Source organism: Mastigoproctus giganteus, chromosome 4, assembly GCF_048544385.1.
Source record: "Mastigoproctus giganteus isolate SK-2022 chromosome 4, ASM4854438v1, whole genome shotgun sequence".
Taxonomy (NCBI): Eukaryota; Metazoa; Arthropoda; class Arachnida; order Uropygi; family Thelyphonidae; genus Mastigoproctus; species Mastigoproctus giganteus.
The window spans coordinates 205,855,737-205,870,953 of NC_143578.1; the positions used below are offsets into that span (position 1 = coordinate 205,855,737).

General features: G+C 35.9%; 1 protein-coding gene across 1 annotated transcript in view; it reads left to right on the top strand.

The window, feature by feature from the left end:
- The window catches only part of LOC150087340 (ubiquitin carboxyl-terminal hydrolase 20-like), a 561,531-nt gene that overhangs the window by 520,393 nt on the left and 25,921 nt on the right, over positions 1-15,217 (top strand). The window contains exon 20 of the mRNA XM_090372003.1: positions 360-644. Coding sequence (XP_090228129.1) covers positions 360-644 — 285 coding nt within the window. The remainder of the gene's footprint in view (positions 1-359; positions 645-15,217) is intronic.

Below are 15,217 nucleotides of genomic sequence, written 5' to 3' on the forward strand. Positions count from 1 at the left end.
TTGGAACAAACTTCCATTTGTTGTTGTGAAAGTGAGTAATCTGAATAAACAGATTATTGGAGATGGATGGATGGATGTGTGTGTGTGTGTGTGTGTGTGTGTGTGTGTGTGTGTGTGTGTGTGTGTGTGTGTGTGTGTGTGTGTGTGTGTGTGTGTGTGTGTGTGTGTGTGTGTGTGTGTGTGCGCTGATGCTCCATAAATTTCCTCATTTTCCATTACTAATTGAAATTTCAAAATAAACATTTTGAATATATTGGGTAATATAACTCTGACACATTATTCATTTCCCCTTCCTATGAATATTAAGGATATGGTTGAAATTATTCCATTTATAGTATTTACTATTTTATGTCCACTAGGTTCAGATTATGGATCCCTATCAGAAGAAATGTGGAGGTTTCTCTATGGCATTTATGGAGGTGGTCCAGAGCTAATACTTCAGCAGAATATTGTAAGTGGAACAATGTCATCATCACTTCCTCCACCTGTAGGAGTTCATAATATGAATGCTTCTAGTATGAGAACAGTTTCTTCATCAACAGGATATTTAGGAGCACCTACTGCAGCACTGTCTGCCAAATGTTCATCATCTAGTCATATTCATAGTTCTTCTGTGTCAGTTTCTTCTCCTAACTTAACTTCAGGTAGTTATTTAAATATTAATTAAATGATTGAAAAAATATATGATTAGCATTATACACACTGCATCCAAACATTTCTTTACATGTGTGTCAAACAATATTCAGTATAGTTCCATTGCACTTAGTTCACTCAAAGTAAATAGCTGAAAGGGTAATTTTTTTTTATTTGGAATCAAATAGATGTTTATATTATTTATTATTATTATTATTAGGCACGTGGCCCAAGGAAGCCTGAGGCTTATGCTGCACCAGCCAAAAAAAAATTTCTGAATTATCCTGAGAGAGAGAGAGAGAGAGAGAGAGAGAGAGAGAGAGAGAGAGAGAGAGAGAGAGTCAGAAGTAGAAGGGAATCACCAAGAAAGAGAAAAATGATGATATCCAGCTCAGGACCCTGGGTGTGCCAAGCATACTCACAAGATGTGAGCCCCTGATTAACAGAACTGACAAAAATATCAAAACTCCTAATTAAGATGAGTAGCATACACCATATGCATGTACATAGTAACAAATTAAAGGTAGTTTTTATAGATATTTTTAAACATACCAAACTAAACAATAACTTGTACATGCTCCCCCTAAATTTAAAAAAAAGAAATAAATAGTTTCATATTTAAAAACATTTCTGCTCCTCTCATTGAGCACAAATGTATTTTTAAATATGAAACGTTTTCTGTGTAAATGATAAAAAATTTAAATATACATAAATTTATACGTATAATAAAATTTAATTTCTTTTTTCTAAAGCATAAATGTTAAACATTTATTTATGGTAGATTTTTTTACACTGTGCAAATATGATATTAAATTGAAACTAATTTATAACAGATATTGGCAGGGTTGTTAACGACAGTAAAGACAGTATGCTACTCCAACTGGATCTAGATAAGTTGGGAAAATGGGTTGAGAAGTGGCAACTGAAGTTTAACATTGATAAGTGCAAAGTACTGCATATGGGTAGCAGTAACCGAAGAGAAACGTACCAACTGTGTGGTACTACACTCAGGGAAGTGGAAAGTGAAAAAGACTTGGGGGTAATTGTGCAGTCAAATATGAAGTTCGCTGAAAGTGCAGACAGGCTGCCAGGGCAGGTCATGGAGTCTTGTCAATGATATATAGGAATTTTGCTAGCAGGGACAGGAAGGTGATTATCCCGATATTCAAGGCAACGGTCTGGCCACACCTAGAGTACTGTGTCTTAACTATTACTACAATCTTGTCTAGATGATCCTGCAATGCTTCTTTAACCCAGTGATTCCATTATTTTCCCCAGAACACAAGTTAAACTAACAGGTCTGTAGTTACTTGTGTCACCTTTTGAACCTCCTTTGTGAATTGGTGATACATTTGCACACCTCCAGTCCATGGAGACCTTCCCTGAGTCCAAGGAAGCTCTCATAATTATGGTTAAGGGTTTGCTTACTTCCTTTGCTGCCTCCTTTAATATAACTGGATAGATCCCATCAACCCCAGGTGCTTTCCTTATGTCTAACTTCAACAATTTCTCCTCCACTTTGCTCTCAGTTATTACAAAATCACCACAACGCTACAATGCTCCAAAATGCTAATGCTAATGCGTACTCATTTAAAAAACAAAAAACTTCATAGTGAAAATAATGGAAATCATAGGCAGGAACTACATGACATTTTCTCAGGTATGACAAGCTGGGGCTTGCTACCTGGAAATCTAAGATGCTGATACCTAAACAAAACAAACTCCCATCTTATGTATTGTGAACTGTTTGTTTGCAGTTGTTTATCCAGTTTTTTCTCTGACTGCTCTCTGCATGTGATGATAGATGATTCTGTCTTCTAACTTCTCCACTAATGCATAATTTTGCATTCTCTCTCCCACTCCTTTACCTCTTCTATATTAATGACCTTCTTCCACTGACTGGAAATCCTACCCATAAATTTGCTAACGATAGCACATTGCATTCCACCTTCCAGTTTGAGAAACCTTGCCCTGCACAAACAGCTTCAACTTCTTGAATACCACCAATTCCCTAAATGCTGATCTTGAGATAATTCTGCAATGGGGCAAAGCTAATTAATTTTAAGCCTTCTAAAACTCAGTACTGCATGATATCTCTCAAAAAAGAATCTCCTGCTTCTCTGCTTATCTTCAATGCTACTCAGATTTCTAGACAAGGTCACATATCTCCATTAGGGATTATCATGATTTCTAATATCCCTTGGCATAAGCACATTACAAATATTGCTTCCTCTGCATCTAAAAAGCTGGGTTTTCTTTTTATGTCTTGGACATGACTCCACCCTGTGTCTCATAGATTTTGCATACCTTTTCTATAGATACTTTCATGAGAACTGTTCTTCTGAATTGGATTCTATAATTTCCCCACTCTCTTTCAAACCAATCCGAACTCATGCCGCAACCATTCAGCATCCTTCTATTGAGGTGCCTCCGTAGCCAGGTGGGCAGGAGCAGCTGTGCATAGCACACGCTTCTTGATTAGACCGGGGTTCGAGCCTGTGACCACCAAATACAGAGGATGCAGAAAAGTCAGAGAATGACCACATCATATCCCCGGAGCAATATGGCCTTAGTTGCTAATGCTCCTAAAAACCAAATAACAACAACCTTCTATTGTCCAACATCAAACTCACAGACCAACTTTTCTTCTTCCTTATTTGTCCCTTCAACTTCTGTTTTCTGACTCAACCTTCCTTCACATGTATTTCTTGAAAACTACAATCTATACAAATTGAAGCCTGATATATATCTTCTCATCGCACATTGTCACGTTGAAGCAATAGAAATTCAAACATCGTGTGAATGCAAGTACAGCTGTCTCTGTTAAATTTTTCTCATATTTAATGTACACAGCCTCTAACCAACATCAAAATTATTGATCTTTTACTTCTTCTTCAGTGTATCAGTCTCTCGACTGGTTTGCCCCTTTGATGAGCTGTCTCCATTTCTCCCGGTTTTGTGCTAGGTATTTCACTTTTGCATAGCTTCGAAGCACAGTTTCCTTCAGAATTGTATTTATGATGATGTTTCTTGGTATTCCTTGTTTTCTTTTTCCCGGTATTTTGCCTTCCAGCACATCCAGTAACATCCCTTTATGCAATCATGGTGTGTCCAATCCATTATAGCCACTGTCTTTTGATTCTTCTTTCTTCTCCTACACGCTGTAAAACCATGTTATTACTCATTTTTTTTGTCCAGCTAATCTTTTCCATTCTCTGCCAGCAGCACATCTCAAAAGCCTCTAGTTTTTTTAAGTTGGTTTTGTTTAATGTCCATGTCTCTGCTGAATACAAAGCAATTGACCAAATGTATGTTTTCATAATTCTTTTTCATAGGTCTAGTGACATAATTCTTTGGCTTAGTAAAGAGATTTTACCTCTAAATGCTTGTTTTGCCATTGCAATTCTTGAACCGATTTCACTTTGGCAAGATGAATCTTGTGTTATAATCTGTCCTAGATATTTGAATTTTGTTACCTGTTCTATTTTTTCTCTATCAGTTTCAATGTGAAATTGTTTTGGCTTTTTACTTATCATCATAATCTTTGTTTTATTAGTGTTAATCTTCATTCCATATTTCTTCACTTTCTTAGTTAACTGTTTTAGCCTATTGGATAACATTCTTGAGCTAGTTGCAAGGATTACCTGATCATCTGCAAACTTGATTGTGCTAAGTGTTCATCCGCGAATCTTTATACCTAACTTTTTACAATCAAATGCTTCTTTCATTATTAATTCTGCAAATATATTAAATAAACCTGGGGAAAGCAGGCATCCTTGCCTTACTCCTCTCCCTATTTTTGCTGTTTCTGTCAATTCTGCATTTAACCTGATGATGGCCTTTTGTCTTTTATACAAGTCATATATTAGCCTAATTAATCTTTGTGGACATCCCGTGTTTTCTAGTAGAGGAAAAAGCTCATTCTAAATTATCATGTCAAATACTTTTGCATAGTCAATAAAGCACACATACAGATTCCTGCCATTGTTTATCATTCTTTTGCCTAAGAATCTTAAAATTTCTATTTTTTCTTTTGTAGATAAGTTCTTTCTGAACCCACATTATGTATCCTCTAAAAAGTGTTTGGTGTAGGATTCTATTCATATTTTTATGATTTTTAAGAAAATTTTTGATGCATGCTGATAGTTCTATAGTCTTTGCATTTGGTTGGTGCAGATTTTTTTGGTATTGGTACTATGACGGTTGTACAATGTTCTTCTGGCCATTTTCCTTCAATATATGCTTTCAAAATCAATCTAAATAGTGATTGCTTGACTTGATCTCCACTGTTCTTTATTAATTCTGCTGTAATATTATCTATACCAGGAGCTTTGTTGTTAGGAAGTAACTTTAAAGCTAGCTCCAATTCTTCTAATATTTGATCTTGTTTTAAGTTTTGTTGTTCTCCTTTCTCATCATATTTCCAAGTGTAACTACATGGTTCCATGTATAGATCCTCTATATATTTTCTCCATGTCTCTTGTTGTTCTTTTGCATCGAGAATGGCATTATCTTTTTCATTTCTGATTGCTCTGGAGCGAATTCCATTATATGTTCTTGTTATTTCTTTAATTTTCTTGTAGGCCCTATCTGTTCGTCCATACTGGATTAAGGTTTCCATTTCTTGGCATTGTTCTGTCCACTAGCATTAGCATTAGTAGAGGCATTTGATGCAAGAAAGCAAGCTTATGCAGCATCAGTCAGCAAAAAAAAAAAAACTTCCACTTCACCCCCTTCACTTCACTTCCACAAGGGATGGAAGTCTGTTCCACCAACCAACTACCCACTGGCTAAAGGCAAATTTCCGCACATCTATCCTACATCTGTCTTTCCTCAATTTGAATTTATGCCCTCTCAGGTAATTTTTCTGAGCTAGAGGAAGAATCCCATCAGCATTGAGCATGCTTAAACCATTCAAGGCTTTATACACCTCTATCAGATCACCTCACCGGTGCCTAGTCTCCAGACACTGTAATTTGCAAAACTTAAGCCTTTCTTCATAAGAGCAACCCTTTGTTCCATTCACTAATCTTGTTGCCCTTCTCTGTACGCATTCCAGCAGCTCTACATCCTTCTTGGAATGAGGCCTCCAGACCTGTATACAGTACTGAAGGTGTGGCCTGACCATTGCCTTATACAAGGGAATAATCACCTCCTTATCCCTGCTAGAAAAATTCCTGTATATCATTGATAAGACGCCATGAGCTACTCTTCCAGCCCATCTGCACTACTCAGAGAACTTCATATCTGCCTGCACAATTACCCCCAGGTCCTTTTCATTCTCTACCACTGTCAGTCTAGTACCACAGAGTTGATATGTTGCTCTGGGGTTGCTGTTTCCCATATGTAGTACTTTACATTTGTCAATGTTAAACTTCATCACTATTTATCTTTTACTTTTTTGCATTCTCTATTAATTTCATTCTTGAGAGCACAGTAATTATTTTAACATCTTTTGTTTTCATATTTTTGAAGATTCTACTTTGATCCATCATTTGAAGGATGTCTTGTGTTATCCATGGTTTTCTTTTTTCCTTGTTTCCATTTCCCAGAAATTTATGTGCTGCTTTGTTTATGGTTTCTTTAATGTTATTCCACATCTGGTCAATATTGTTTATCATACTTTCCTTATTTACCTCATTATAGCTGTTTGTAGTATTCTGGCAGTATTCTTATTTCTTCATTCTTCAGTTTTTCTAGGTTCCATTTATTATTTATTTTTTTAATTTTTTTTTTTTCATTAATTTTCTTTAGCTTTAGTTCTGTTATCATTTTCACCATTGAATGGTCACTGTTCACATCTGCTCCTGGAAAAGACATGGCTTTTTTGATCTGATTGCAGTATCTTTGTTTCACCAGAATATAGTCTAACTGATATCTACAAGAATCTCCAGGATATTTTTCCACATATACCTACATTGTAGTGATGCCTGAAACCAAGTGTTCGACACTACAAATCTTTTTTGACTACAGAAATCAATTAGTCATTGTCCCCTCAAATTTCTTGCTCCTAGCCCAAAATCTCCAACAATATTTCTTTCTCTTTTGTTTCCCACAACTGCATTCCACTCTCCCTTTATAATTATATTATCATTTGAGTTTGTTTTTCTCAGAAGTTCTTCCAATTGTTCGTAGATCTCTTCTACTGTGTCTTCATCACTGTTTGATGTAGGCATGTAAACTTGTATTATTACGATATCAGCTGGAGCTGCTGCAAGACGGGTCATTATAATCCTGTTACTGATTGTTTCCACATCTGTCAGGCATGATGAAAAACGTTTTGACATAATAAATGCAACGCCTCCCTGACCTTTATCACTTTCTGCATGTATTATTTTATATTCTCTGCTGAGGAATTCTCCTGCATCTTTCCAACAGGTTTCAGCCAGTTCAAGGACATCTAGTTTATTCCTTTTCATCTCTCTTTTAACATTTTCTAATTTTCCAATCTGTAGCATAAGTGTGTACATTCCATGTTCCAATTCCAAAATAGGGATTTCGCTTGCTGACGGCCTGGAAAGCCCTGCTACTTTCCCTGCCGGGCCCGACATCACATTATCTGTATGCATTGTTGATCCCAGCATTGCTAGTTACTCTAATTCCTCTTTGACTGCTCATCATTGGTTTTCTTGGGAAAAGAAAAAGTAACAGGGTGGTTTCCCCTTGCCTTCCCTGCAGGTACCTTCACTGTCTGAGGCTGCGGTTGCTGTCGTTGGCTTTTAAGAAGCTCTCTGCCACCAGACATAGATCTCCCAACCTACCTTGTTGGTGACCACTGTGCAAGCCTAGTTTCATAAGCATGTTGAATACGAGCTTGCACAGTCTCCCGTCTCTTGTTAGCACCTGACCTAGTTTCCCGCTGGGGTTATAATCCAGCATGCAACTTATGCTTTTAGAACTTAGTGGCTTTGATACTTAGGGAATTTTATGTTTATAAACCTCTTCTAAATCACTATCTGTGTAGTGAATCATTCACTACACAGATAGTGAATGATTCACTATCTGTGTAGGCAGAATCTCCTCCCCCCCCAGTTGGAGGGTCAGCTGGGATTTTCAGGTTCGGTAAGAGTTTGTTAGGGTACTGTAAGATATTTAATAAGAGAATAAGGTTATCTTATGATCCTTATTATATATATTTTTTTAGGGTTGGGGGAGTAGATAACATAAATAAAGTCTGAGATCAAGATTTTTAAGATATATTGACAGTTTATTTCAAAAACTGATTGTGATTGAGAAAATTAATACAGATTAAAAAATACTGAGATTCAGAACTGTCTGGCAGTGGTTTTCAAAGTGTGCTTCACTTAATCATGAAATTCTCAAATATGAGTTCATTTTTTATTATTTATTTTTATTTATTTTGTACATATGTGTTCCTGTTTTTAATTCACAAATAATTATTATTATTGTTTTCAATGATATTAGATGAAGAGTCAAGGGTATGCTAATATCGCATGATTTTAATGAACATAGGGGGTTGCAAATCTTGTGGTGGGGTGAAGGACTTGAAATTTCAGTAGTGAATTTTCACTTTATTTTATCAGAATTTTAACCTCTCACAAACTCAGATTTTAACATCCCTTGTATATCCATGAAATGGATACATAAGGGATGTTAAAATCTGAGTTTACGGTAAATATAATGCTGCCCATTGTCATCAACACTTTTTTATGGAAGAATATTGTACTCTTCTTTTTATATACAGGCATTTCCCACTTTACGAGTTCCTGGGGTTACAATTTTTTTTTTTTTTTTCCAAATATCAAGTATCAACAGAATTGAAAATATGACCAATAATTGCAAAAAAATGAATATTAAACATTCATAAATATTGCATTTCATGTAGCTATACAATACGGTGCTCCTGGCTTTACAATATTAATCCGTTCCGGGGACACCATTGTATCATGAAAATATCGTAATGCGAACCCAATAACACATTGTTTTTAGTTATTTCATTCCAAGACCTCGGAAGTTGAAATTTTCGCTATATAACTAAGCTATTTACATTTTTATAATGTAAATTGTATTAGTTACCAATTGAAATCATTAAAACAGACTATGGTTTCATCATTATCATATAAGAATCAATTTTTAATGCCTTTGCAATATTTTTCTAAAGCACATTTCTGGAGGTCTAAAGCACATTTCTGGTCATGATCATAAAACAGTAAAGACAATTTGTACTTTCCCGTTTATTGGGCTTCTCTGTCAGCGCAATCAGTTATAAACAGGTAGTAAACACGATGTTATTGCTTTTTGAAAAAATACCGATATCTGGAATTCTGTGGATTTTTACGTTATTATGATGAAATGTGGTTCCCCTTCACTGCAATCTTCAATCATATAAAAAACATAAATAAATTTTAAGAATCTTCTCTTCATTCCTTTTTTTTAAAACTTTGTAAACTTGTAACTCCATGCGAATCGTGTTTGTTGCAATCTCACTTGCGCATATTGTGTTAGTTAGTTGCAATTTGTGCATGCCACTAAAAAATGCTTATGCATGCTATTGTGAAATTTATAAAGAAAAGAGAAGAGATTACCTTGGGAACAAACCAATAACGAGTGCCAACCCAACAATGAGTAATCAATGAGTGTGCATTTAGTCAGTGATGATGAATAAACATTCTTTAACATTTGTAAGTCATAAATAATTTCTTTAAATTATAATTTGTTTGAATTTACAAGCTATGTTTTCATTTATTTGGATAAATCAATCATTGTTTAAACATAAACTAATTAGCTAACTAATTTCATTGTTGGGAACGTAATCCTGTTTTTAACATTATGTCTATGGGAAATAAATTCTCACTTTATGAGCACATGCTAAGAATGAATTAACTTGTAAAGTTGGGAACTACCTGTATTGTATTGGTATATTTACCTTGGTACAAGGACTACTACAACTATATTGTACCCATTAAAAAAAAGTAAAGTGCAGCCATTATCAACCCACTGCACAATGGAAGCCTCCTCGACAATTCATGTTGAGGGAAAATGGACCATAATCTGCCACGCTGGTCCAGTGCGGGTTGGCAGATCGACCGTATTCAGTAGTCAGGGGCTTGAACCCCAGTCTAACTCAAAGAGCGTGTGCTACTGCACTCCCGCTCCTGCCCACTCGGCTACGGAGGCCTCATTGTACCCATTAGATGATATTAAATGCAAAATGTTTAATACAAACATTACAAACATGTTAAATACAAACCTGTTTAATTTAGGTCTGATGTTGAATGCTGAATGTTTTAACCACCACCCTGTATGTTTAAACATGGTATCAGAATACTTTAATTTCATTTTTCGGTAAAATGTAAGTTATTTGTACTTTATATATTTTGTGTATGCATGTGTATTAAGCAATTAAGTCTTTGCTATTCTGAATGTAATTTTATAGTTTTGGAAAGGATGTCATTCTGTAGTTTACTAAAATTTACTTCATAACTGAAGTGGTAGATGTATAATTTTGGAAGTTTCCCATGTGAAATTTTACAGGTCATTGATTCCCCCTCCTCCTGCCTATTTGTATGCAAATCCCCAACCCAAACTGTTGCATCCGATGCCAAGAAATTCTAGTGCAACTCTATAGCTAGACTTACTTTTCTTTCTTGAAATGCTACCTTTTAGCTTACAGCATACTGCACATCCTTCACTTGCTTGATCACAGAGGGCATAGTTCTTGCCTAGCAGGGCTAGAAATCTGAATGGAATGGGCTTGCCCTCAGGACTAAGGAAGCAAAATTAATACATAATCCTATCCAACTCTTAACTAATTGTCCACCTCTAACATGTATGGGTACCTTTAATGAACTTGAAAATGACAATCGTAAGAGACAGAAAACTGACCAGATGGATCAACCCTGCCCATCTTCCCTAATTATTCATTCTCTGACTATCTAACCTATGAGTAAATTGTCTCCCTTCCTTATTCAGAAACACCTGGAAAGTACTGCAGGTTCTAAGATGGTTAAGAGATTGCAATCAGGAAACCTATTAGTGGAAACTAAGAACAGCAGAGACTCCAAAAAAACTTACAACTTGAAAATTTTGCCTGGAATTCCAGTAAAAGTGTCTCCCTATACATCTAAGGGTGTTGTATCTAGTTGGGATCTACTGAATGTCTTGGAGATAGAAATAACCCAAGAGCTACAGGAATAAAATGTAATATAGGCCAAATGAATTATGATTAAAAAGAAAATAAACTTACTCTTACCAGGAATATTGTTCTCACATTCAATACCCTCAACTTACCCTCATCTATAAAAGTAAGTTATCAACTTTGCCATATTTGTCTTTATATTCCCAACCTTTTGAGATGTATAAATGCCAAAAATATGACCACTCTCAAACAAGCATGCAGAGGAGATCCTATCTGCCTAACTGTCGGTCCTCAGATCACATTCAAAGTGACTATTTAGCAACAGAGGTGGCTTTCCCAATCTACAAAGATGACCATCCAGCATGCACTAGGATATGTAAAAGATGGAAAACTGTGAGGGGAGCAGGAATAGAAAAACCCATAGTACATAGTGTTTAGGGTCAAGCATCACTGGTGGTTTCCGACAACTCCATGATCAGTTCCCTTGCATGAAATACAGTATACTCTGTAAAGGCCAAATAGGGAAAGTGATATGTGGTTTATATAGTGTAGTGTAGAGTTATGTTGTTCATCTGGCCTCTTAGCCTAGGAGCCGAGGGAAATTTTAATTTGGAAGGGAGCACGAAGGAGATAGTTGGATTTGTGGATAATAGGTGGAGGTGGAGAGGGTGGGTGGTAGGAAAAGACTTCTACCAGGAATTAGAAGTGAAAGGAACAGAGGGACACTTTTTTTTTTTCTTTTTTTAAGCAAATCACATGCACTCCTTTTGGTCAATGCACAGTTTGCACCCAAATAGTAAAACACAGCGAAACCTCTCTAAAAGTGAACATAATTCAGTCAGAAGAAAGTGCTTACCATAGGGAGGTGTCCACATCACAGAGGTCAGTGTAAGCCAATTTAAATAATTCATAAAAATGAAATTCATTGAAACTTACAAGGTTGCTTCCTCAGAGGTGTTTTTTTTTTTTTTTTTTTCGTTCACATAAAAATTTTTTTAATATAATAGATTGGGTCAAAACCCTCTCTTTTTATATTTGTCCTGCTGCAAACAAGCAAATTTAATTTCTTACAAAAATTAGCATGCAATCAGTGTAATGCCTAAAATTAAGACCAATTAATTCCGAGGGGAAATCTGCATACATGAACAAACTTCATACGTTTGCTACTTAAATTACTACTATTTTTTACTGCCAAAAGAAAATGTTAACATCGCGGAAAAATTGTAATTCTCCCTCAGTCAAAAAGCTGGACACTGCTGCTGCTAAAGCAGTTATGAAAGTAATGGCAAGAACCGCATTGTGTTTTTATCAAATCAAATATATGGGAATTTCAAATGTACAGGGTGTTGATATACCTCCTTTACAAAACTAAAACATTATTGCATAAATAGGGGACATGATGCAAAGCTGAAACCCTTACAAATGTTAGAGGATATTTTCAAGTTTTATCCACCATTCAGAAAATGAGCTTATTTTTCAATTAACCTTGAAAGTGTCCATCTAGGAATGTTGAAAATACCAAAAGGACTGCTATTAAAGTTTCTGCATCCATATTAGATTGGAAAAGTCATCTGACATGTAATTTCTAATACTTGGGGAAAGTTTCCACAACAAGAGTAAGTATAAGGTTTATCAAGGACACTAATTGTGCCTAGTATAGATAAGTGTATTACCTGTGCCAGTGTTGTACAGAAACATCAAACCATCGCCACTCAAAGTGATGTTACCTATCCTACTAAATATCATTATCTGATTAGGCTCAAGCTGTCCCCTCTCAGCAACAACTTAAAACTCTTAGATCAGATGAGTGATACTTATCTAACAATACAAGCAATGTCTCCTCCCCCATTGATTGCTACCACATCCCATAATTCGAGTTAAAATGTTACAAAGAATATTCAAGGCACGTCCATGGACAGATGACACATCCAAACAGGAATATCTATTCTAAAAATTTATGTGCAAGAAAACATGAACAATGGTCAGCCTGTCTTCCCAAAAAAAGAGAAACAGAAGCCTGAATGCCATGTTATCAATGTTGCAGTGAAAGTCTCTGCAATTCCAGTGGAATTGCAGAGACTTTCACTGCAACATTGATAACATCCAAGGCTTCATTAATTGCTATTCTTCAGCTGGCCTTTGTCTACAGGAAACTTATTTAACTTCAAAAATTTCCACTTCAATAAAGAAATATTTTCTCTCTTGATGGCACCACAGGTAACAGATGATGCCCACGGTAGGCCATCTTGGTAAATTTACTGATCCTAGCTAAAATTTGCATCTCTAGAAGGCCTAACTGAAGGCCTTCTAGAGACACAAAAACCTTACCATATTCAGTGCTAGTGCATCTTCTCATGTAGAGTTCCCAACTGGACATAGTTCAGCCTTGCAGGAAATGAAATTTACACAAGCTAACTGAGCCAAATACAGTCCAGTTTGAAGCAGCTTCCCCAATTATCCGAAGTTTCACGTAAATAGTTAAAAATACAATGTACCCCCCCTTTACAATTAGTTCACTGTACAATCAAATCACGTTACGACGAACTCACCATAGTGAAGTACTGTTCACTGTACGATATGTAGTAAGCGCCGGTCATTGTGATCATGTTTGTGAATTGAATTTTAATTCTATTAAACAGCGATTCTAATTAGAGAAAATATGAGGAATATTATCCACAGGCTATAAAAGTAAAGATATATTAAACACAAATTTACCCTTTATTACTTTACCAATTAAAAAATTAAATGATACGTGAAAATCGGAAGAATATACGTGATAATCGGAATAATTAATATGTACTGTAATATGTACAAACGAACTAGTTGACATTTCTGTTCACTGACATTTGTGGGCGGGGGTTAAAATTTAAAACAGTAAAAAGAAGTAATCAATAACAAAGAACACGGCACATACAAATTGCAAGTAACGCAATACGCGCAAGTGAGACAAGTGAGAATGGAGTAACAAGTTACAAAGCTTTAAAAATAGGAATGAAGAGAAGATCTGAAAATTAATTTTTTTATACGATTGAAGATTTCATGGAATTGTAAACTCATTTCACCATAATAACCCACAGAATTCCAGCTGTCGGTATTATTGCAAATTCAGTAAGATCGAGTTTACTGTCCATTTATGATAGATTTCACTAACAGAAAAGCCCAATAAACAGGTGACTGCTAATTGTTTTTATTGTTTTATGGTTGTGACCTCCGGAATTTCGACTGAACCACGTGGTACCATCGTAGACAATCGTAGGGTAATTTCCAGTGCTGTGGTCTCCTGCCCCGATTAAATGGCATTTTGTCCCAATTAAGCGAAGTAAACCCTGGCTATTTTCTCAATTGGTTTCTGTTTTTTAAGATTTGCCCCAAATAAACGGCTGCCCCAATTAACCGTTGGCCCAAATAACTGGAATCGACTGTATATACTGAACTCAAATATGGCACACGAAAATAAGGATTGCAATTACTTTTTGTAAAGATTTCATGTGCCATATTTGAGTTACAATTCGTTGACTTATTAATATAAGTATTTGTATGTCAACAGAGATTTTGAACTTCAAAAAATAATTGGGAAGTATCTCATACATGATCAAGTGAAGATGAAAAGAAACCTAAGATGTAACTAAGTACATCAGTACCTAATATGAGGACAAACAGGGTGACAATCCTAAAATAGCAGTTAAATTAATTTATAACTGTATGAAACGTATATAACATTTGTTACAACAATTATATTCATAAAATAAGAAGTGTATGGGAGGGGGTTCAAAAAAATTTTGTATTCACCCAGAAGTAATAGAAGGCTGAAACAAACACCATGTATTACACTTTTTCAGTATAGTCACCAGACGAAATGACACATTTTGCCACTTCTCAATACCTTTCCACAGGCCAGTTTTGTAGAAGTCCTCTGGCTCTCCTTGAAACCCCGAATTGGCAGCGGAAATCACCTCATCTTCAGCAGCAAAGTGTTTCCCATTAAGAAAGGACTTCAGGGTAGGAAAAAGGAAGAAATCCAAAGGTTCAAAATCGGGGAATAAGCAACAATATTTTAAACTCACGTTTGTGGGCACACCCTCACTACAGCATGCAAGGAATGTGCAGGTGCATGATCTTGGACCAGGTGCACACCTTTTCACAGCTTTCTCCATTCTTTTTTCTTTTATAGCAGCATGTAGCATTATGAGGAGGTTGAAATAATACTTCACCATAATAGTAGAGTAATCTGAATGTAATTGAATGTAACCTGTTAGTATTACACTAAGCTGATTCCAAAAAAAACTGACAGTATCACCTTGCCAGCATCTGGCCTTTTTGGGGAAGGGGATAGTGATTCTGCATACTTCCATTGTTTTGACATTTGTGGGGGTCATAGTGATGGATCCAGGTTTCATCCATGGTGACTAGCTCTGAAAAAACTACTCTTGCTTTTCCTGGCACATTGACAACATTTCGTGTACACACTGTGCAATTTCCTTCTTC